Here is a 23,812-nt window from a genome sequence, read left to right as displayed (position 1 = left end):
CAGAGATGATTTCTGCTGTAGTCCAACATCATGGGGGGGGGCGTGCAAACAATGTTCCCTGTCATTGCCTTGGACATTGGGCTCATGAGAGGCAGGCAGATGGTTTAAACTCTACCCCAGTCTCCAAGTGTACCTATTTATCCTACATGAGTGTTCAATCTGTACCTTAGCTTTAAATGGTTTGGGACCCAGGTACCTAAGAACCAAGTCCCGTAAACAACCTTTAGGTCATCTGCTGGTGCCCTTCCCTATGTCTCCCCTGTCAGAAGTAAAATGGGCGGCAACTAGAGAGAGGGAATTGTCAGCTCTGTGGCAGCCTGGCTTTAGAACATGCTTTCCTCAGGAGGCTTGTTTGGAAGCCATGTTAGGCAGCAGTCAAAATCTACACAGGCACCTAACGTTCTTTTTGCTGCTGACTCATCCTTGTCTGTGTTTTAGTGTATTTGTATTCTGTTCACCTTGCAAACCACCATGGGATCAATTCTGATGAAGAGCCATATCAAAATGTTTAAAATAAATGAACATACAGAAGGCCATGGATTGGGTGATCACATCCACACTCCTAACTATGTTTTCTGAATGCTAGATAAAGTAAATTTGGCAAAGAGAGTGTATCTTTATAAAATATAAAATGTTAAAAATTTTTATCAGCGAAGTCTTACTTTGATTTCTTCATGTATAGCCAGTAAGCAACACCAGCAATCAGAGCTGCTAGAAGAAGACCAACCACGATTCCCACTATTAGCTTTGCCTGGTCATTAACATTTTCCCTATTATCATCTAAAACAAAAGAAGAAAACGATGATGGAGTGTTTTGATCAAACAAAGTATGGAAAACTGACTACAGATTATACATATCCCAAAGTGTTTCTAAACTAGAAAAGTTGATCGAAAAAGAGCATTATGATAGCATGCACATTTTATGGTACTGACAGTGATTTAACTGGCTGCAATCCTTAACCCATTTGCTCCACAAAGGTCCTATAGCCCCATTTTATTTCAGGGACCACTCCTAAAGTTTCATCAAACTTTTACAGATAACTGCAGTCTACTAACTGTAAAAAGACCTGTGGTTTAGAAGCAATTTTTTAAAAATAAAAAATCCAGAATCCTCTCTTTCCCGATTTGCCAATGTTTGGCAAATATGGAGAGACTTATTTAAAGCATTTTTACTCCGCTCTTAGCTGAAAAGGGACTGCCAGAGCAGGTTACAAATATCAACAATAAGGGGTCATGACAGAATAGGAAAAGGGATTGGGGGAGGGGGTAGGAAAAAACCAAACTCAGGCACTAGTTCATTGTTAGAGAGTTCTAGAAGCAAGAAGCTGGAATGGAATGAGTTCAAGGAGAGGAGGAGCTGAATGTTACTAGTATCTCAGTTGAGCCAATGGAGAAGCCATGCAGTGTATGTTCTCCCTCTACTATGGCATGATGGAATGATTGCTGTTAGGTGACAGTTAAGGGAGGAGCCTGATGGAATGGATAAAAAGTAAATAAGCATTCTGAGATGTGAATGGGAGCACATGAAAACTTGTTTGATCTGAATATTCTCTTCCCTCACCTTTTTTCTGCAGTCTGGAAGTGTCTGTGTCAAAGAGTCCTACCCTTAGGCTTTGGGGCACATTCAGAATTAAGGGAAAGTGCCATTATTAAATACTTGCTGTGGGTGGCATCACCTATCATGAAATGGCTGCTGTGCCCAGAATCAATCAGAAATGGACACTCAATAACTTGCATGGATATTATTACATGGGAAGCCCTTTCTCAAATAGCCATCAAATTAAAGATTGCTTTGGTCACAGATCCAGTGCCCACCAGTGCAGCTATGACACAAAAAACATGGATCTAATTACAGCCCCCCCCATCATGATTCTCACACAGGATACTAAAACGTCCCACCATCAAAACACAGAACACATCAAGGGACAAAGTGGTTATGTATGATACATTTCCTGGGTTTGTCTCTCTAAAAATACTGAGCATCCAGAAGGATCCACGCCTTAGGTTCCATCTGCTGTGCTGGCAAGCACTGGCGATGTTGGCAAGCACTGGATCAGTGGCTTTTAGTGTGCAGACCATATACGTCAATTTCAGCTTTAAATCTGATGGCGGTTCTGAGACAATGCCATGCAAAATATTTCTAGAGGAATTCTACAGGTTGCAACTTTTGCCCAGACCACACAGAAAAGCAAGAGATGGGAGAGGGGATGTGCTTTCTCTCTCTCTCTCTCTCTCTCTCTCTCTCTCTCTCTCTCTCTCTCGGTGTGTGTGTGTCAGATGCTTGCTCACTCTCTATGTGGGTGCTTTTTGTCCAAGAGTGTGTCTGTGACACTTCCTGACTCTCTGTTTAGGGTATCTGTGCATTTTTTGTATTATGAGGTGCTTTTTGTGAGCATGAGGTGCTTCATGTATGTGTGTGTGCTTTTGCTGCCACACTGTTGCCTCACTTTCCCTCATCTCAGGACGTACTCATCTGCGCACGCAGCATTTTGACATTGAGCTATTCAGATCCCATGCTCAGCATGGGATCTGAATAGGCTGTACATTTTGGGGAATACAAGACGGCCTTTGCTTATTGAAGTCAGGAGATGAGGGCCATCATTCAGAAGCACCACTACTGTTTGGTTCTTAATAGAGGAAAAAAAATGCTTCTAGAACACAGGAAATTGATCTTTGGACAGTTCTACAGACTGCAGATTTCTTAGACCTTAGAGTAGCAGCACCTTAGAAACTTCTAGTGAATGAATTTTGATGTTGGAACTTAGGATCATAAAAAACTGCCTTATATGGACTCATAGACTATTGGTCTGTGTCTAGTTCATTATTGTTTATAATGACTGCCAACAGATAGAAGTCTCTTCCAGACCTCACTGGATATGCTGTGGACTGAACATATATATGACTTTCTACATACAAAGGCAAAGCTCCACTAGTGAGCTATGGCTTTAGGAACTTGTATCCCTGGACAAATCTGACAAATCTATGTTGTTGCTGGCAATGTTGTTGTCATTGTTCTCACTGACCACAGATAGATTATGAATTACTAGGATTCGACTTCCTTCTAACCCTGGGTGGTATTTAACCAGGTTTCACTCAGAGTGGACCCACTGAAATTAATGGGTGGAATTAAATGTTAAATCCCTTGATCAATGTGTATGCTGGAGTCAATAAACAGGCCAGGAAGGGATGCCCATGCAAGTCCCACTGCAAATTCAACAGCAAATGTTGAAGTAATACAATTATTCCTTCAGTGCGAACATTCCTGTCTGCCCAATGGAATAATCTCCCTTCTCCCCCCATTCACTGTTTTGGGGGTTCTCCCAACCCCCCAACCCCCAAACTGATTGGGGTGGCACGAGGAAGGAGAGTGGGGGGAAGCTGTGTCGCACAAGCAGGACTTGTTGCACTGGCTCCCAGTAGCTCTACTATTGAGTTGAATCTGGCCCATTAGACCTAACTTAGCAATGTTCATTAATTTCAATGGGTGTACTCTTGAGTAAAACAAAGCTGAGTACCATCCTCTCTCTCTGCTCTGATGCTACATATGTGGTTGTGTTCCTTACTCCAGAACTAGGTGAGGGATCAGCTTATAGATTCTGGAATAAAGCATTTGAGTAGGGCAGTCTTAATATCTTCTAGTACTCACTTATAGTCCAAGACCAGTAATATTATAAACTGGTGGACGTGCAGCTATCCTTTCAGAATTTTAAAATTTATGTTAAGGGTGCAATTTCCCTGGAGAGCCTTCTAGAGGTCATGGGATATAGTGGATATATGAAACATCTGAGACAGAGTTCCAGTTTTGGAGAGGAAGATCCCCAATTTTATTGGCTTCTCTGAAGTCAGATGTCAGAAAGGCTGAAAGGGGGCATCCAGGAAGTGGCTGGGATCCAAATTACTCCTGTCCCCAGCACTCTCCAACCAGGGATGGGGTGGGGGATGGGAACTAGATATGTTTTCTGAGCAAGCTCATCTCTCCCCATAAATAAATAAGTAAGTAAGTAAGTAAGTAAGTAAGTCTCTAGAATACATAGGCAAGAGACTGGATAAGCCAGTTAAACTGCCTTTGTAATTTGCTCCCTCTATTTTAGGATTGCAGCCTTAAAATTTAACATTTTATTTTAAGAAGAAAAGAAGCCTGCTCTTTCCTATGAATGGAGCAGGCTAGGAAAGAGAATAAAACATTTTAAAAATCTAACTGTGCCAAGTAAGTGGTGTTCTGTTTTTATGTACTTACCACTTTTTTCTTCTGGTTCGTCAGATTCAGGAATACTTACTGAAAAGGGTGGGAAAAATGTGTTTTTTTAAAAAAGCTGCTGATGTATGAAAGTCACCTTCAAAGCTTCCAATCTGCTCTGATATTTATTTAACAATAAAATGATCTATTTTTCAGCTGAGCCAGAAGTGTTCATACTTAATGCAGCATCAGCCACACAACAAAATGATTAATCTTATTTTTTTAGGCAGCAATCCTTACTTTATATCTATAATGTATCATATGAAAGTGCTTTATTCCAAAAATGACAAGTTTAATCTTACAAATGCTTAGTCAGAAGAAGTATTTATGTGTTCCCCTGTATTGCATGCTGACTTTTCATCACTTGATTATTGTAGACAGAGAGTTGATTAAACTTTAGCACCCTGGGGTGAATTCATCCAAACATCCCTTGATCAATGTGTGTGCTGGAGTCAATAAACAGGCCAGGAAGGGATGCCCATGCAAGTCCCACTGCAAATTCAACTGCAAAAACTGCACTCCCAGAAACTGATGTAATTTACAAAGCTGGGGGATCTAGAAAAGACAGACAGTGCAAGGCACGCTCTCTAAATTCAGGAAATTAAGCTCCCCAGCCAAGGCTTCATGATAGGATGGTCATTATCTCATGAATAGCTAAGGATTAGTCTTCTAAGCCAACCTGTTTATTGTGCAGCAACTGGGCATTTAATTCTTATTGGTTATGCCCAGCCCTCACAGTTTATACTTCAGATGAAGGTATTGTATATTTTCAAAGCCTTCAGAACTCCAGATTTTTTTATCTGGGAAACTTGATAATTCACCAGACAGAATTCACTACTACCGTGATTTCCTCTTGGAATGTGGTTGTGTGTCACAGGTATCTGGTGGTTGGTTTTCTTAGTGACAAGCAACCTAATTATCCTCTGATGGCCACAAGGTATTGTGAACCCATTGCTTTCTTCTTTTTTAAGGCAGCAAGCAGCAGCACAGAAATTCACCATAGCATGGCTGGCCTTTCACACATGGATATGGCATTTGGCACTGAATAGTGACTTGCGGATGTGTCATGCAAAGCTTAATATGGAAGATTTTCACTTTTATCGCGGAAATGCCTGGTATACCCATAGCTCTGTGTCACAGGGGAACAGTTCAAAATAACTTAAGTGCATGAGTGGCACAGCCTCTTATGGAGGTATGAGGAGAGCCCCTAAACAGAACTGCGTTCCCGGTGAATTGGTTGTATGATACTTTCAGCTGGAATGCCATAGCTCAATACAGAATGACACCAGACTGATTCTTTAAAATGACCATTGGTTTTCCATTTGCCCAGGTCTATTCAGACCAAAAAAGAAAAGCTTGCATGGCTGTTTGCATGAAAGGGTGGTGTACTGACCATACAGGGGGGCAGACTTTGCCCCATCTTGAACTCTGAGGGCTACTAATACATGTTAAAAATTAAAACTGGGATTCCTCAGTATATTTTTACAGAGGTCATCTGGAACCTTACAGGGTATAGCTGGAAAGATAATTTATTCTGACTCAAGCACTGAGGCAACATCGTCGTCACCTAGAACTGATAATTGATTATGGCTGCAGTCCTATATACATTACCTTCACAGTGGCTTCCACTGAACTCAGTGGTACCCTCTGCTAAGTAAATGTGCATAGAAGTCATTTGCTGGTCACATTATCTAAATTACAAAACACCAGGGAGCAGGAAAATGTCAGGTAGATCTGCCTAGAGTTTGCTATAGGCAGGCTGAGCCGTTCCTAAATGAACAAGTGTCCAAACTGATGAATTTAATTAGAACACTTATTTGGTCTTGCACAGAAGGTAATGGTGACATCTCAGATAATTCTGAAAAGCTTTCAAAAAACAAAACAAAAAACAAAAAAACAACCAATGACAGAACAGAATGCAGCAGGCTGTGCATGAAAAACTAATAGTTAACAAAAGCCTGATTTATGATGGGCTTCTGTGGCATGGAGACTTATCAGCTAGAAGTGTATTAGTGTAGCCAAACTCATTTTGCATTTCTGGGCATCTTCTCGAAAAAGAAACAAGTGTCAGAAATTTACCATGGCAACCCAGTTCTGAGAAATGAGTTGCAAAGTGTACGCTTCCCCCTTCTCCTTGTCTATGAGAGGACAATGAAGCAACTTGTAAACAACATTCCACCACAGAGCCACACACGAGAGAGTGAGGACAGTGATGGATATTTTATGTGAAAGTAGATGAAAAGATGAAAGAGCCATCAGTCCTGCTCTTGCCATTTTAAATCTTTTAAAATAAAATAAAAGTACTTACTAGCAGATACGTTCAAAGAGGTCACAGTTCTTTCCAGCTGATTTTCCGCAATACACGTCAGTGTAACATTCTCTTCAGGCGCAATTTTGATTTTACTAATAAACTTTCCATTTACATATTTGGTCTCCTCTGTCTGGAAAGAAAAAAAGAATATTTTGAAAGTTTGTGGAAAGAACAAAGACTGTGTGTGTGTGTGTGTGTGTGTGTGTGTGCAAAGCTACATTAGTAGCTTTGCTTAAATATCTAAATTAAGTACTCTGCATATGTGTACTTTTGTATATATACACAAATGGTAACACTGTTTATCATGGGAGTTTAGGTTTCTTTCTAAAATTTCTAGAATGAAACTCAACCTAAACTCTGAATTAAATTTTAATATCTGCCTTCCCCCAACACATTTTCTCCCAATTCCCACTGTAGAACATTCTACTTTCTGCACTATTGGAAGGAAGATATAGAAAGATTCCTCATGGCAAGTGCTTCTGCTCATGCAAGAGTGGTCAAATTGAAACAGTGGGTTATGTTCTATTCAGGCTCTGCTCAGCGCTCCCTTTAAATAATATTTTTTTCCTTGACCCCCCCCCCCAAAAAAAAGGTAGGTGCATCTTATGGTCAGGTGCGCCTTATGGCGCAAAAAATACGGTAGATGTCTATTGCCAAAGGCAACCTATACGTATTATAACTGCAATCCTAACCAGAAGTCATAAGTCAATGATGTTTACTTCCATGTAAGTAGTGTTAGGATTTCAGCCTTAAACTGCTTCTCACTCTGAATTTTAAAAAAGCAGTGGAAAGCATTATTCTTTTCATATGGAAAGAAGTGATATATTTTGTTTCTTTTGGATTTTCTTAGCCTCTTTAGCAAAGTGAGAAGAACCATCTAGATTTGACTGGCCGGTTTCAACCATCCTAAATCTTCATTTCAAAAGCAAAATGAAATGTTAAATTATTTCCTTCCCACTCTTACCTGAAGTTTTCTTGTCTTAATATAACTAAACTGTCCTCACTGCCAGTGCCTGAAATCAAGGCAGTGAGGATGGCTGTAATCCTAATCCCATTTGCTTTGGAATAAATCCATGGGATTTACTTCTGAGTAGAAACATTTGGAATCGCAGCTGTTGATAGCTTCATGATTGGCCATTAACCACTTGATTAGCTTTGTCTTTAAAGTGTCAGGAGAGAAGAGTTGTTTTGATGTGAAAGTCTAACTGACTACCCCTCTAGAAACTAAATTAACTTGGAAAGGGAAGACACAAGGAACATAACTGATTTGTAAATATCTGTTGATAGCTGAAACATGTATCTCTACTGTGCTACAAAAAATACACATTAAAATATGTATATTTCCTCATCAGCGGATGGTAAACTGGGACACAGACATGTGCAAAATAAATCAATTACAATGGAATGGAATACACAAGATGGAAGTGTGAAGAAATATTGGAATGGATTTAGGTATGTTTGCATGCCTCTAATATTTGTCTTTTGCTATGACTGAAAGGAATATGCAAGAAGTAATGAGAAAATTACTTGCTTTATTTATGACACCTCCACTGCTAGTCCATTGTACTGCTGGTTTGGGAAACCCTTCCACATGGCAGGCTATCATTTTATATGATCCATCTGTGCTAGTTCTCTTTGTCATTTTGATCTGTGGTTTTCCTTAAAAACAAAATGGATAATTTCTCGAATTAATGCTCCGTTTGTTCTTCCTACTAAATTCCCAAGGGATTCAAAAACAATAACAAAATTGTAATACAATTTAAAAATAAACCAAGGTATAAAATAATTCACTTAAACTATCATATTTAAACCAAGAAAGACCAAAAGTTTGAAAACTGTACAAAATATTTTTTTAAAAACCAGGCAAACATACACATTTTTATCTTTTAAAAATATGCAGGCTCAGACTTGAGTGCTGTTTTTCTGGGAGGGCATTTCAAAGTGATGAAGCAACATGAAAATTATAGTCAATATTGTAAGATAAAGAGTCAGCCTCACATACCTTCCACTATCAAGGTAAGAATTTGCCTTTTCTTTAACCCTTCAACTTCCTGTAAAGTAGTTTCGCAGATGTAATTTCCTGCATCTTGGTACTGTAAACTTGAAAACGACGGACTTGCTCTCATTCTTGTATTGTCCTGATAAAAAGGAAAAAGCTAAGCAGTGCAAATTGAAGTCATGCACACCTTTGGACAAGGTGGTCAACAGGTTTATTTTTTTTTAAATGCACTGTAGTACAACCAACTCACAGTGTTAACTACTTGAAGAGACTACCTAATTTGCTAGCAGAGGACCTTGGATTTTGCTTCCCCTACAAAACTGTTGTTATATATTGTTGTTGTTGTTTAGTCGTGTCCGACTCTTCGTGACCCCGTGGACCAGAGCACGCCAGGCACTTCTGTCTTCCACTGCCTCCCGCAGTTTGGTCAAACTCATGCTGGTAGCTTCGAGAACACTGTCCAGCCATCTCGTCCTCTGTCGTCCCCTTCTCCTTGTGCCTTCCATCTTTCCCATTTGTCCCCCTCCCCCACTTTTTTTAATCTAAAAAGCAAACAATCACACCTTGATATTCTCAACCTCTCCATCAGTTAAAGTGATAAAATGTTTATTTTGAAGATTTATACCATGTCTTGAAATACAATGATTCTCAAGTTGCCCAACAGCAGTTTGTAATTATATCCCCCCACCACCATTAAAAAAACCCTCTCATGTGTACAAAAAAATCAGCAGCTTTTGTCCTTTTCCTGATGGATTGGAATCAGGGGTGCTTCCCTTCACTTATTCATTCCCAGAGCAACCAAGAGTTGAAACAACTTTTTCTTTCTGGTAGGTGGGGGATGTAGTTGGGGATGAAGTTGCTTTCTTCATTGGTTGATAGATGGGCCAGACTGGTATTTCCCTTGCTAAGAAACAAGCGGTGTAACCTCTCAGTGGTCCTTAGACCTGGTGAAGCTGAATGTTTTCTTTCATTCATAAGGGTTAATAGCTATGACACTTGCACATTACAACTCCTGGGGACCTGGCATCAGCTTTGAAGGCAGAGACAGTACCACAGCAGTAATGCTGCAGGATGAATAGCAAAGATAGTTACTAGAATTTCTTTCCTGGGTGAAATTGGAGCTGGCTAGATTGGCACAAGCTTATATACCCAAACAGTAGTGGCCCACTGTTAAAACTAGGCTAGGGGCTAAGGCAGGCATAGGCAAACTCAGTCCTCCAGATGTTTTGGGACTACAATTCCCATCATCCCTGACCACTGGTCCTGTTAGCTAGAGATCATGGGAGTTGTAGTCCCAAAACATCTGGAGGGCCGAGTTTGCCTGTGCCTGGGCTAAGGCTTCTTTGCGAGGCACATGTATTCTCCTGATATTGTCAGCCTTTCCTGCCTTCTCTTACCCTCAACTACAGCTGGCTTGCCCTGACTCTATAGAGCTGGAATGAGGGGACCTGTGGTTCTCCAGGTGCCATTGAACAACAACACCCCCATCAATCTCAGCCTGCATGGCCAGTAGTCAGGGATGCTAGGTCTAACAACTTCTTGGAGAACACATGTTCTCCATCCCTGCTATTCACCACAATCTGTAGGTCATTTGTACCCTGCTGTTCCCAAAGAGCAAGTATGTGAGGGGAAACATAGAAAGCTACCTTATACAGCGTCAGACCACTGGTCTCTCTAGCTCAGTACTGTCTAAGTTGGCAGTAGTTTTCCAGGTGTTCAGACAGAGCTCTTCCCCAGCCCTGGAGATGTTGGAAACTGAACATGGAGCATAGGAGAATTGCTATTATCTTTTGCTGCGGCAAAAGTAGCCAGAACTACAAGTATCCAACCCACTCACACCTTTGAGCAAGGCTATTTATTCCTGTGTGTTTCTGGAAGCCATTACAAATATATAATTACCTAATTTTACAAAAAACACACACACCCAAAACTGATCAGATTTGAGCAAGCTTCCACATTCACTATTCTTTAAAGACCTGATAGTGCACTACATCTTAACATATTCAAAATGATATTTAATCATATTGATATTGAAGTGTGATTTAATTTAATTTGTATGCAGATAAAAGCCTCCTTTTGAAGTTCCGGGTAGAATGCTGCTTATTGTTCTTTAAAGCCAGATGAGATCTAAAGAGTTAGCAGCTGCATGAGCAGGTTGACAATAGCAGGGTTATTAACAATATTTACCTTCAGCCAGAATACGGTGGCATTTCTACTGGAAGAGATTGTGCAGGATACAGGCAGTGCTTCTCCAATCTGCTTAACAACTTCTCCACTGGGAGTAAGTGACAAATCCAGATCTATTGGGGGAGAAAGCACTGTCAGATAAAAGTCTCATAAATGTGGCTCATTTAGTGAGCTTACAGAAGGGGGGGAAACCCTGTCAGCTAATTCCAGTTAAACTGCATTTTCTCAAAGTCTCAGTCAATTCCCTCATACAATAGGACAGAAAATAATCTCCAAAAGAAGGAAGCAAAAATATTTGCACATCTATGTAATTATTCGGTAGTAGAAAGTGAAACACCACATTTTCCTTGCTGTATCACTTGACAAACAAAAGGGATTTGCGAAGAAATAAAACTATGTGAAGTGGGTAGATGGTGGGAGGCATACAAGGAGAGTATTTGTGTGTGAATGTTTTTGTTAGATGTGAGTGTTTCTGTTAGTGGTGAAGGTGAAACCTGAATAGTAATCTTAAAATATAAAAATAATCTTGTATAATGGTCAGAAGGATGGCAGGTTTTGTTTTGAGATGTGTGCAGCATTTCCTTACTATGGGATTAATAATAATAATAATAATAATAATAATAATAATAATAATAATAATATTTATACCCTGCCCATCTGGCCGGGTTTCCCCAGCTGCTCTGGGCAGCTTCCAACAAAATATTAAAAATACAATAAAGCATCAAACATTAAAAACTTCCCTAAAAGTCAGATAGTTGTTTATTTCACTGACATATGATGATAGGGCATTCCACAGGGCAGGCACCACTACCAAGAAGGCCCTCTGCCTGGTTCCCTGTAACCTCACTTCTTTCAGTGAGGGAACTGCCAGAAGGCCTTCGGCGCTGGACCTCAGTGTCCAGGCTGAATGATGGGGGTGGAGACACTCCTTCAGGTATACTGGGCCGAGGGCATTTAGGGCTTTAAAGGTCAACACCAACACTTTGAATTGTGCTTGGAATGATGAAAGTGAGGGTGGTGGTGGGGAATAAAAGGCATTTATAAGCAGCTTCCTCCTCTACTGGCTTTGCTTTCAGGGGACATTCTGGAACCCCAACAACTTCACTGAAAAAGTTATAACCCCCAGAAAATTTGCTAGATCACTTTGCCATCATTTGAAGTGAACTCCAGTTGAAGCGACACATATTTCCATATTTTAGTTTAGCACTAGTAATTACTTAAAAGCTATGGAAACAGATAAAGCGCCTTCCACAGTCTCTGGTCGCCTTCTCTCATTCCACTAGACCTGTACAACTTTGATAACCACCCAAAAAATTTCAACGTATCTGGTTAGGCAGACCAAAATTCTCTAGCTTTATTACATTGTCAGTACTAAAGTGCTTCATGTTCCTTAAGCTTGCAAACTCCTCTTCCTGTATCTTCACCAGTGGGAGTAGCGAGAGCTCAAGTCTCTCAACAGGAAAGTGACATCATCTACATTTTTCATTTACGAACTCCATTAGGAACAGTGTTAAAGGAAGCACAGAGCCAGAGGGTGCAAGAGAGAATGCAAAGCTATACGCTGCTACCGTAACTGTCCTTATTTATAGCTAGTAATACCTGCAACATGACTGATACAGGCCTAATTTCTTTACTGTCAGTGGACCTAGGAATGCTTATCTTATCTGCCTCTGCAGCTGCTTACCTAGCAGACCATAAGCATATACAAACACTCAACAACTGCTGTCAAGTCCCATCCTGCTTTTCCCCACACCTCCCCCCAATGTGATCCCCGAATCAAAGCCATAAAACACAGGACAGCATATCCCTATGACTACTACTTCTTTATCCTGAGTCAGGGACTGAGCTTGCTCTTTTAAGTCCCCCAAATTTCCTCTAAGCGCTATGTAACCATGGGAGGAAAGCGAAGAAAAAGACTGTCCCCGTCCCAAGGTAATTTTCTTTCTATGTTTCCTCATTTATTTGAAGCAGGCTAAAACCTCAGATTGAGTGCCCAGAAAAGATGTCCCGCATTAAAATCTTGTCACACACATGAGATGAAACAGGAACGCATTAAATTATTGGCCTCCACCTAGGAAAGACTGAAACTTCGTGGACTAATCCTTGCATCACCAGCCAGGCCATCACATGCATCTTTCATGATTAAGTTGAGCCCCCACTCGGCCAATGCCATCATCCTTGATCTGCTCTTCTACGCAGTGAAATTTGGTGATGGTTTATCCCAACTTGGTGAAAATACAGACATGATGCTTAATTAAAGTTATTGCCATCTAATATTATTTTATATCGAAACAAAAGTTTAAAATACAGGCAACAAAAAAGAACACCCTATATTTCAATATAACACTGGCAACAACCCCGAAAATAATAATAATAATAATAATAATAATAATAATAATAATAATAATAATAATAATAATTCCATGGATATGCCTGTAGGATGAGTGAGACTAAGAAAATGCCTACTATCTAATGAAAAATAGATAACTAATATTTAATTAATAAGGGACATAGTGCTATATAGCACATTTCAAATCTATATTTAACATAACATATATAATAATAATATAATAATAATATATATCATAATCAGAAAAAAATAGAGGGATTTGTACTTGACTGGCTTTGATCAGAAGCTGTAGGAGCTTCCACATGGGACATAAATGGAAACCATAGTGCCACAATCCCATTTTGTTTTAAAGGATTCGTGCCTGTTGCATCTGCCAAGCAAGTTTGCAGAGTCCCAAATTTTATCATTCCATTGCTGTTTCGATGGTTGCTTTGGAAACTTCTAATTACATGCTATGCATGACTTTGCCACTGTATGCAATTGCTTAAGAAGCTTTTTATGCAGGAAGAGTCCACAGCTCTGAGAAACACTAAGAGATCATGTGCAGGGGGGCCTTGGTATTCTTTCTATCTATGCTACACTCCTTTTCCAATCAATTCTGTAAATATATTTTGCACTGGTGATCCTTTAATCTACAGGTTTATTTGATAAAACTTGCCTTTGATGTTGCATGAAGAGAAAAAGGAATGTTTGAAAAATTACAAAAGATTGTGGGGTGTTTTGTTTTTTTAAAGAAACAACCTGTATGTTTGCTACATTAACGGATTATTAGAAAACACGGTTGTCTGTAGCTGCTGTATTTAAAACAAGTCAACTTTTAATTTAGTGCTAGCAAATAATCAATCTCTGTTGCAGTGTGCATGCAAAGTAAGAAAGCGACAATGCAAAAACTGGATCCTCCATGTTGCTAAACCACTATGAATGTTAAGCATTATTTAAATAAATGTGTGAAATGCCTACACTTGTTTATATTGTTACATTAAACATTAGTTTTTGTCCTGCTGAGTTCTCCTTTTTGTATTTTGTTGCCATAAATCATATTGGATGGACCTTCTCTTGAAAGTCAGACCACAAATATGGTAGGGGAAAGTGGGGTTACACTTGTTTGCAAGTGCCTCCATAGCAATGCCGCTTCCATTTGGAAATCTTAAAATGTCAGGAAAATGATTAGCTTGAAGATTGCCCCATACAGTGGTGTCTTTAGCCATGCATTTTACAAGATAGATAATCATTTGTGGTACTAGTTTCTCAGGTAGGAAACAGCAAGAGGATTGAAGACAACATTCAAGCCTGAATTTTATTATTAAATCAATAACTTTAAAAGATGATTTCCTGGCTATAAAATGCTGGGCTATTTTACATCCAGCAAAAACATTTCTAAAATCCAATAGCTGAAAGACCACATTGTAGCTGCTGAATAATACATTTGTTCCCCCTTATCCAGTTTTTTAAATTATCAGATTTGTAAAATTCCAATAGAAAGAAATGAAAATAAATTGCATGAAGTTTTAAAACGAAACACCAGTGAATCATAGAAAAGCACATAGCACATCACTAGAAGCAAGAAGGAATGATATGTGTATATAATTTAATCACCAGCCTGAGTTGCACATCCAAGCTTTAAAAAACTTAAGTTAGCACATGAAGACTGCATTCTAAATCAAGCTAAGCTATGATTTGACACCAGCTGCCTCCTGGACTCTCAAGTTCCTCCCATATGGCAAAGTTTAGAAGCTTTTGCTTCTGCTTTTACTTAATTGCATTTTTTTTGTGTGTTATCAAGACTGACAAACTGTGGTTAGCATTAACAAGCTCATCATTTCAAACCATGGTTTCTGAAGCTGACTTCTTTAAACTAATCATATTTAACATGTCCTGCAGTTCTGGGTGTGGAAGTCAAAGCTTCCGAACTTCTCCTGACTGTGTGGGAGGCGGGGGGGGGGGGACGGATAAGCCAAGAAAAGGCTATGCTCATTCATGTCTCATTAAACCATGGGTTGGCATGATGTCCAAAAAAAGCCATTGTGTTTCCTTGACCTGACCCCTATAAAAACACTTAGATTTGGCATGGAACATGCTAAGAAAGGACATCTGTTATGAAATAACATGCACTTTTAAAAGGAAAACAAAGACAAAACTACTTACAATGTACTGTAATTATAGTGGAATCCATCAAACTCTCATCAGTCAGTGAACATCTATATTCCCCTGTTGCATTTCTTCTAACATCAGTCAGTACATAAAGACTTGAACTTCTTATAGGGTCTGGTTCCCCCTTTTAGAGAAAGTTTAATAGAGAAATTTACTAATGAATGAAAATCATGTTTCTATTTTCTGCAGCTACTTTTATTGCAGCAAGACTATAGTAGTATGACAGACTTCACTACTTTTTCAATGAAGAGTACAAACCATCATGGTCAATTTTTAGTGATCAAATTTATAATTTGATAAGTAGTGTAATTATCTGGATTTTCACCAGATAAAATATGTAAATGTCCACACCCAGACACTGTATTAGATTTTATATTACCATTGCTAGATGTGTAATATCATAGAATACATTCACTGCTGCACAATTTCAGAACTATTGAAAATGCCAAAAATTTGAGAGATAGCTTGAAAATAAAGGATTGGACTGTGTAAGTGGAAAAAACCCACTACAAAGAATTTCAGCTACTTGCTGTTTTAAATACCCAAAATTATTAACATGCATATTCTTTCATGTCTTAAAACAATGTCATTTTAGGAAAATGTGCATAGAAAATGCAGTAAGTCGAAAACTGCTACACCTAGATTGGCAAATTATAAATGTTTCTTCAGAGTAGTGTTTGGTATAGGCCCATTTTGTATGTAACACTAAACCATACCACCACACTCCCCGCCTCACCACCCAAATCATGGCAGGTAGGCAATACTTACAGGAATGTAGAAGAAAAATTCCTGAGGTGGAGGATTACCATTTCCTGAACATTTTAGGGTGATATTATCACCTTCTTTAATGGTATTTCTTTCTGTAAGTACTTGAATTTTAACCTTCTCTGTAGGATCTAAAAAGACAGATGTTTCAGTTTTTTTATTTTAAAAAATCCTCTGTTCCTTCCATATACGTAAAGTATTTAACAACATTAAGTATCACAATAATGAAGAGGCTTACACACCCCTTTCTGTTTCAAGAGCTACATGCACAAAAAAGTTAATGAAAAGCCTATTGCATGATTCCACCACACAGTCGCCCTAGCAAGAACTAAGGCCTTCTACTCTCCAAGCAGGTAATGACACAATATGCCTGTGTTTTGTGAGTCAATGGGCATTGCTCAAATGAGTTGTTTCATTGCAGAATTGTAATCTGTGACTTTTTCTCCAGGAAATGTGTGAACCAGGCCAGGGTGGTATTAACTACAGAATACTGTTCAATAATTGCCTACAACAGTCACATCCAAAATATGTGTGACTATTGGAGCCATGCTGGTAATGCTTCCGGAAGATAGTTCAGGTTTCTGCCAAGTACCAAATGGAATACCAATTTAACCAGTAATCATAGCAGGGCAGAAAATGCCCCTGCAAGTGAATAGGTGGTAACATTGCTGGTGTTCTTTTGGGTTTGGGGTTGTGGGAATAGTGCAATGGGACCACTCAGTTTTTAGAAACAAAACAAAACATTTTTAAAAAGTATTGGAATCATGTGGACATGGGATAATATTTTCTCATTGCTGGTTGTGCAACAGGTGCCCCAGGAGCTTGAACAAGAGAACAGAATAGGCATTCCAAGCTGCAGTAGAAATGCTAATTTGGGGAAGGCGGTTAGCAACACATTATTTATGTCTGAGTGCATTTGAAAATGGAATTTTGCTGCAACAGGCAATGTCAAACTCCTTGCTACACTTTCCTTTTCAACCATTCCCTCCCATCTTGGAACCTTCTTCCACACTGCTCCATGTCCCTGAAACAGTCTTAACAAGTCAAACCCATCCTCAAAACACCCTTCTGCAGTGACGCCTTCCCTAAATAACTATAGGGCAACCTATTTGTTCGCCATCCTTCCTGTCAGTTCCTGACCCCTAATTTGTTAATCCAATGAAAACTGCAAACTTATGTGCTAGGGAGAACCAATCCTAAAAGCAACAACCACCACAAAACAATAATAGGAGGATCCCTCAAAGCAAACAGATGGTCTTTTAATGGTATAGAGACAGGTACTTATGAACTTACAGTGAATGTCAAAGGCTACTGATTCCGACCGTATTGTTTCTTGTCCTGTTGGTCCAAAATACGTCACCGAACAGGTAAACTGTGCATTTGTATCATCCTTTGTTGGCTTATATTCCAAAGAAGAAATCACGGTGTAGAGTCCAGTTGTTTGATTCACTTTTGTTTGTTCATTTATAACAGCTTTTGAAAGAAAATGTATGATTTTCACTAACTTGAACAACTGTTGATTGTTGGGTTATTTTTTTAGCCTGTCCTAATGATATTTTTAAATATATGATGTGATAGTCACAGATAGTCTTAAAAATGAACTGCCACTTTTGGGCAGACTGCAGAAAAAAGAAGAAAGTAAGGAGACAGTGTGTACAACCTAATCCTAAATATTTAGGATTAAGGTATAGCTGTTACGCATTATTGGGATCAAAAACTTCCAGGTATGACATTATCAAAATAATATTTTGTACACTAATTGCATTTTAAAACCCTTACATTTTCTGGGTCGAGTTACTGTGGGGATGGAGGGAGAAATGTGTATATCAAATTACAACATCAAGATGCAGCCAAAGAACTAAGTACAGCATTTTTGATAAAGATGGATAAATGCAGTCTAATTGTGAATTGTCTAAATGACCTGCTAAAATAATATTAGCCAACACAATTTGTGAAGGAATGCAAGTAAGAAGAATTCACACTCAATTCTAAAACTTACCTTCTTCAGTGGGCTGCAAAACAACTCCATTCTTGAACCACGTAAGGTTTCCCTTTGGATAACCATCTTGAGAGATACATTCCCCAAGCTTAAAAATGCAAAGAATGTTCAAATTATTACAGTTTCATTTTCATTTGTAGCTATAAATTTGCTATATCATTTGTAGCTATAAATTTCATTTATAGCCATTGGATCCAACATATCCAAGGAATTTAATTTGTTCTCTGCATTGCTGCTGCTGTAGTAGTAGTAGTAGTAGTAGTAGTAGTAGTAGTAATAGTATTTCTTACCCATCCAGAATGGGTTACAACAATAAAACATACAATTATAAAAGCAAATAAAACCATTAACTATAAAACACATAAAGATGATGTAAATATAACTGAACAGTATAAATTCAGCAAGAGAGTTTGGTGCCTCAAAACCAAATACCTTAACTATCAAAGGTATTTGAAAGGTATCAAAGAAGTCTGTCTTCAGTATACAGCAAAAGCTGTTCCACGAAGATTGCTTAGATGCACCTCTGTGGAAACGTAGTTGACACAGTTTAGGGGCTAGCACAGATAAATCCCTCTTGAGGCCATCATTCCACACTACTCCTCCTCCTCCTCTTCTTCTTCTTCTTCTACTCCTCCTCCTCCTCTTCTTCTTCTTCTTCTTCTTCTTCTTCTTCTTCTTCTTCTACTACTACTACTACTACTACAAGAAGCTGCTTGTCTATAGAGGGCAACTTACCTGACAACTGGTTTAATATTATAGTACAGAGGGTCAAACTGGATGAAACAACAATGGACATATTTTCCCTCCATGTGTCTCCCCAAGAGGTCCATAAGAAGCACCAATCCTCCCCTTCTTCTTTGCTTTACCTGTCTGTTGCTCCACCCACTTCCCCACCCCGATTCCCAGCTCACTTCTAGTGTTAGAAAAGTGACTAGAGCAACCAAATGCTCAGAGGTAAGACACAGGACATGGAAAGATTCACCACTCCTTTCCTGCTGCTTTAAGAAAGATGGCCCTGCCCCATGTTGCTTCGGCCTAAATCAAAAGTGAGGGGAAATCACTGGGTAGGGGGAAGAATTAACAAAACAAATGGGCTTTTATGGTGGTCACCCTCATTGATGCTCTTAGTGCGGCTGTATCTGGAAAAAGCAGGTATCTGAACAGCATTATTTGAGTCTCTTCAGGGTTTATAGGTATAAGGTGTGCTGAACATCCCAAACCACCTTCTTCAAAAAGCAACTTACACAATAAGAAATAACAATTGGGGGGGGGGGAATTACAGTGGTACCTCGGGTTAAGTACTTAATTCGTTCTGGAGGTTCGTACTTAACCTGAAACTGTTCTTAACCTGAAGCACCACTTTAGCTAATGGGGCCTCCTGCTGCCGCCACACCGCCGGAGCACAATTTCTGCTCTCATCCTGAAGCAAAGTTCTTAACCTGAAGCACTATTTCTGGGTTAGCGGAGTCTGTAACCTGAAGCGTTTGTAACCCAAGGTACCACTGTATTAGCTTCTATATGGCAGATTTTAATGGCAGACTTGTCCTGCCAGAGTTTGATCATTGCTTGAAAAAAACTTCTCTCTCAATTTTCTTTGGGGAATGTGTTAAGTAGTGTTAAGTTAGTAGCTAGTCAGATTTGTATTGTTTGTACAATCACAAAAACAAACAGGAGAACCCAAAAAAGCTGTATGTTGGCATTTGCTGAGCTCTCATCTGCTTTTGACTGGCAGTGTCTATGGGAAAAATCAGTTACTTCATTGGGTCAACAAATGATGTTTCTTACACAGCAGCTGTAGCCCAACAATAATGTTAACATTTGAACTGGGACCTGTGTGTTTTCTTTCAGATTCAATATTTACAAAATGGAACAGGTAAAACATGGATGCGCTTTATTTATTCACTACATAAATGATGCAGTTGAGCAACCTTCTTCCCCACCCTAATAGAAATCAGCAAATGCCAGCACTCCTTTATACAGACATAGTGGCTCTTATTTCATTATCCCAAGCAGGTATGAGAAAACCTACTCTCTTAATTTGGGACTTATTGAAAGGAGGAATTACGGTAACACCACATGGCTGTGTAAAAGGCAATAAGGAGCTTAAATGAGTCATGCATGGTTGTCTCATTCAGCAGCATCACTCATTTAAGCACTGAGGGCCATAGCATATGAAACATCCTATGGCACACCAAGGCAATAAAATTCAATTTGCTCATTTGTTGGGAACTATAGCAACTGATGGGACACGGATGGCGCTGTGGGTAAAACCTCAGCGCCTAGGACTTGCCGATCGTCAGGTCGGTGGTTCGAATCCCCGCGGCAGGATGCGCTCCCGTCGTTGGGTCCCAGCGCCTGCCAACCTAGCAGTTCGAAAGCACCCCCGGGTGCAAGTAGATAAATAGGGACCGCTTACTAGCGGGAAGGTAAACGGCGTTTCCGTGTGCTGCGTTGGCTTGCCAGATGCAGCTTGTCACGCTGGCCACGTGACCCGGAAGTGTCTTCAGACAGCGCTGGCCCCTGGCCTCTTAAGTGAGATGGGCGCACAACCCCAGAGTCGGACACGACTGGCCCGTACGGGCAGGGGTACCTTTACCTTTTATAGCAACACTTTATTATACTAAGGGTCATTGTCTGCTAGAACCAATGATAAAAGTTTTTGTTACTACAGCCTTATCTTGTTTGTTATATGGTGGTGAGTTAGTCAAAGGTTGGTGGATTTTTCATATGCATACACTGTGTCTTAAGTTAATTATAACATTAATTTTTAATAATAGGGGTTGCTTTACATGTTAGCCAACCCCACTAACAACTTTGCAACCCCCTTGCCCCACAGCTGACCAACCCTTCATTCCTTTACACCTGACAACCTTTATAACCCCACACAACTTGTTCCATCTCATTCAGACACAGTTCAACCCAAACCCTAAACATCTCGCCCTAATCCTCAATTTAATGGGGGTAGGTGTAGCTTCTGTAACTTCACCCTCTGAAGTCCCTCCTACCCACCTTTGAACAGCTTGCTTGGGCCACCTGCTACTTGTGCTGCTTGCTTGATCAGCTGCCTGCTGTTCTGTTGTCATGCTGGAGCTATTGTGGCCATGTGAACTGCAGCTGACAACAGCCTTACTGTTTTATTATATAGCAAGGTTAGGGGTATTACATAATTCTCTTTAATACAGAATACTCAAGTAATAAATCCATAATAGGCCAAATCCTATCCAGTATTTTGTTTCATTTATTTATCAACCCCTTTTTTGTTTCAACCATTAGGGTTTTATGTACGTTCCTCAGAGACTTTGGGTTTGGAGATAACAATACACATTTGTATGGAGCTTGAAGGTTGTATTAATTAGCCCAGGGGAGTTTGTATTGATGATTGTTTACAATGGCTGTTTCTAACACGGGGAGAAAAGCAGACAATTTGAAGGAGTTTAACAGAGAAGGCTCACTTACCGTTTTTAGCTGTTCTGTTTCTAAAAATGTTGCTCGACTTATAATTTCAGGTTGTGATGGTTGTTCTGTAATTTAGATAAATAAATATTGAACTATCACATCATAAATTGTTAAGATTTGAGCTATGTTTCCAGACATTTAGTTATGTGCCAGCTTAATAATAATAATAATAATAATAATAATGTGAACATACAAAAAGAAAATCTAAACATATAAATAAGAAGGATATTCAAACATACATATTGTATTTAGCTTTAATAACAAAAAGGGAAGGGAAGAGAGAGAAAAGGGTGTAAGCAAAACAAGTGGTAAGTTACAGAGAAACACCCGTTGTTCTATAAATGGTTAAATTGTTTCCAGTATTATATATGAGTGAATCCATAGATGATGGAATCACTCCGTTTTTGCAATAAGTACGTTATTGTTTACCTTCTCTTACTCTTACACTATTGGTTAGCTTTGCTACATGTAGCAGCTCCCATATTCTTATAATTCACTCATCCAGATGAAGCACAAATGATTTCTTGCTACCAACTATAACAAAAACTAGGTTTGCTTCACACATGATGGTGGTGGTGTTGTTTGTTACGTGGAAATAATGTTTTCATGGGCAAATGATGCAAAAAACCCTAAACTGAGCAACCTGATGCTCATTGTAATCCATCTTGAATATCTCCAGTTATAACAATCTTGGGTAGCTGGACAATGAACAACCAAACCAGCCAACTAAACGAACAACCAAATATTCCTTAGATTCTTTAGAGGCTATCAGGATAAACAGTAGTAGGTAGTAGTGGGTTTAAATGACTAAAGGCCTTTTAGCAACAAAGATCCAGCTCTGCTGGCACAATCTTACATACCTAATATGCTAGTGAGATTGTAACAAAAGAACAAGCTTGCTGCAATTGTCTCACTTACTGTACATACACTGGGGCAAACCGTTTTCTGTGCTATCACCCTCTGGGTTTGGAATGACAGTCTAGTCTAGTACAAATAAAGTCTATGTCTTAAAGCTTGCATGGACAGAGGTGTTTCTGTTAAAGTACACTCTGGGCTACTAATTCAGTAATAAAACATTGATTCATTTGATTACCAGAAATCATCAATACGGAAAGCAGATTAACCATGAAGTCATAAATCTCCCCTTTTAAAAAAATAAGGTTAAAGTGCTATCCCTTTATTTAAAGTTTATGCATTTTTACTCAAGAATGCATTTAGGGCAGCATTACAGTGGAAAAATTAAACTTACCTGCAAAAAATAAATAAATCCCAGATTTGCAGTTATAATAGACATTTCTTAATTTTAGGCAGTTTTCAAAGCACGGAACACTGTTTACAGGATTTTAGAACAATCAGCAAGAGAGGAGAAAGCAAATGCTTAAATTATAACAACTGGTGATATGGGAGTGCTTATTAATAACCATTTTAAAATTTATATATTACATAGCACAAACAGTTTTAGATTTCGTCTGTCATCATTTCAAAACTCTGCATTTTTAAGGCCTTGCTTTGCTCTTGATAATTAGGACCAAAGGGCAGTGGGGTGGGAAAAGACGCAGATGGTAGCAAGGTCCATCAGAAAAAGACATTCCAAGCGACTTGAGGTAAGATGGTTGGCACCTTAACTGCTGAAACTGCATAATTACTGTTAACAACCACACTGCAGCCTATGGGGGTTATTGTTTTTATTTTGATTATGTATTTTGTGGTTTTATATTCTGATTTTATTCTGTGACCCGCCCTGAGACCTGTGGCTATAGGGCGGTAAATAAATCCAATCAATCAATAAGGCAATTATGACTTCTGCAGCCCATTCTTACAGGCTAAAAGAGGTATTGAGGAAAGTATTATATTATATATCTCATTAATTAAAATCGTTTATATACCAATTTTCCATTCAGTAAACAAAGCAGTATACTGGGGCTTGTCCCTAATGTTTATATATTCTTTGACTGCAGTCCAAAACAAAGCTATTTCTGCAAAGGGAAAATTCTTCATAGAAAGGGTTTTCAAGCCCTCCAGCTTGCTTACAGGATTGTGGCAAGGTCTCTGGAGGCTCCCGTGAGATCTTGGACAGCCCCATGAGATCTTGCAGGAGGTTCCCAGAGCCCTCATGAGAATGTTCCAGGGCCTGTAAGCAAGGTACAGGGCATAGAAGCTATTTTTGTGCAAGGGAAACCCTGTGGACGAGATCTCATGACCGCCCCCAGACCAGAGCCTGATAAGCAAGGATCTCCTGCCATTTATTTGCAATCTGTGTAAGCTTGCAATTGCATAAGTGAATTAAGTTTAAATCGAGATTCATCTGTATGCATATATAGAATTGTACCATCACGCCTTTAACACTTTGCTTGCTT

At 39.2% G+C, this 23,812-nt stretch overlaps 1 protein-coding gene across 5 annotated transcripts in view; it reads right to left on the bottom strand.

Annotated features, from left to right (window-relative positions):
- The window catches only part of ALCAM (activated leukocyte cell adhesion molecule), a 120,462-nt gene that overhangs the window by 15,307 nt on the left and 81,343 nt on the right, over positions 1 to 23,812 (bottom strand). For 3 of the 5 annotated variants that reach the window (XM_053386243.1, XM_053386244.1, XM_053386246.1), the window contains exons 4-14: positions 21,456 to 21,520; positions 18,000 to 18,087; positions 17,294 to 17,473; positions 16,004 to 16,131; positions 15,230 to 15,359; positions 10,735 to 10,847; positions 8,551 to 8,686; positions 8,076 to 8,207; positions 6,546 to 6,674; positions 4,238 to 4,276; positions 663 to 780 (exon numbers count right to left, since the gene is read on the bottom strand). In XM_053386243.1, the coding sequence (XP_053242218.1) occupies positions 663 to 780; positions 4,238 to 4,276; positions 6,546 to 6,674; positions 8,076 to 8,207; positions 8,551 to 8,686; positions 10,735 to 10,847; positions 15,230 to 15,359; positions 16,004 to 16,131; positions 17,294 to 17,473; positions 18,000 to 18,087; positions 21,456 to 21,520 (1,258 nt within the window). The remainder of the gene's footprint in view (positions 1 to 662; positions 781 to 4,237; positions 4,277 to 6,545; positions 6,675 to 8,075; positions 8,208 to 8,550; positions 8,687 to 10,734; positions 10,848 to 15,229; positions 15,360 to 16,003; positions 16,132 to 17,293; positions 17,474 to 17,999; positions 18,088 to 21,455; positions 21,521 to 23,812) is intronic. The other 2 variants (XM_053386245.1, XM_053386247.1) reach the window with 1 other exon arrangement.

The sequence above is a fragment of the Podarcis raffonei genome, chromosome 4 (assembly GCF_027172205.1).
Source record: "Podarcis raffonei isolate rPodRaf1 chromosome 4, rPodRaf1.pri, whole genome shotgun sequence".
Lineage (NCBI taxonomy): Eukaryota > Metazoa > Chordata > Lepidosauria > Squamata > Lacertidae > Podarcis > Podarcis raffonei.
The sequence above is the reverse complement of the archived record's forward strand: the minus strand, read 5'-3'. Positions and strand labels throughout refer to the sequence as shown.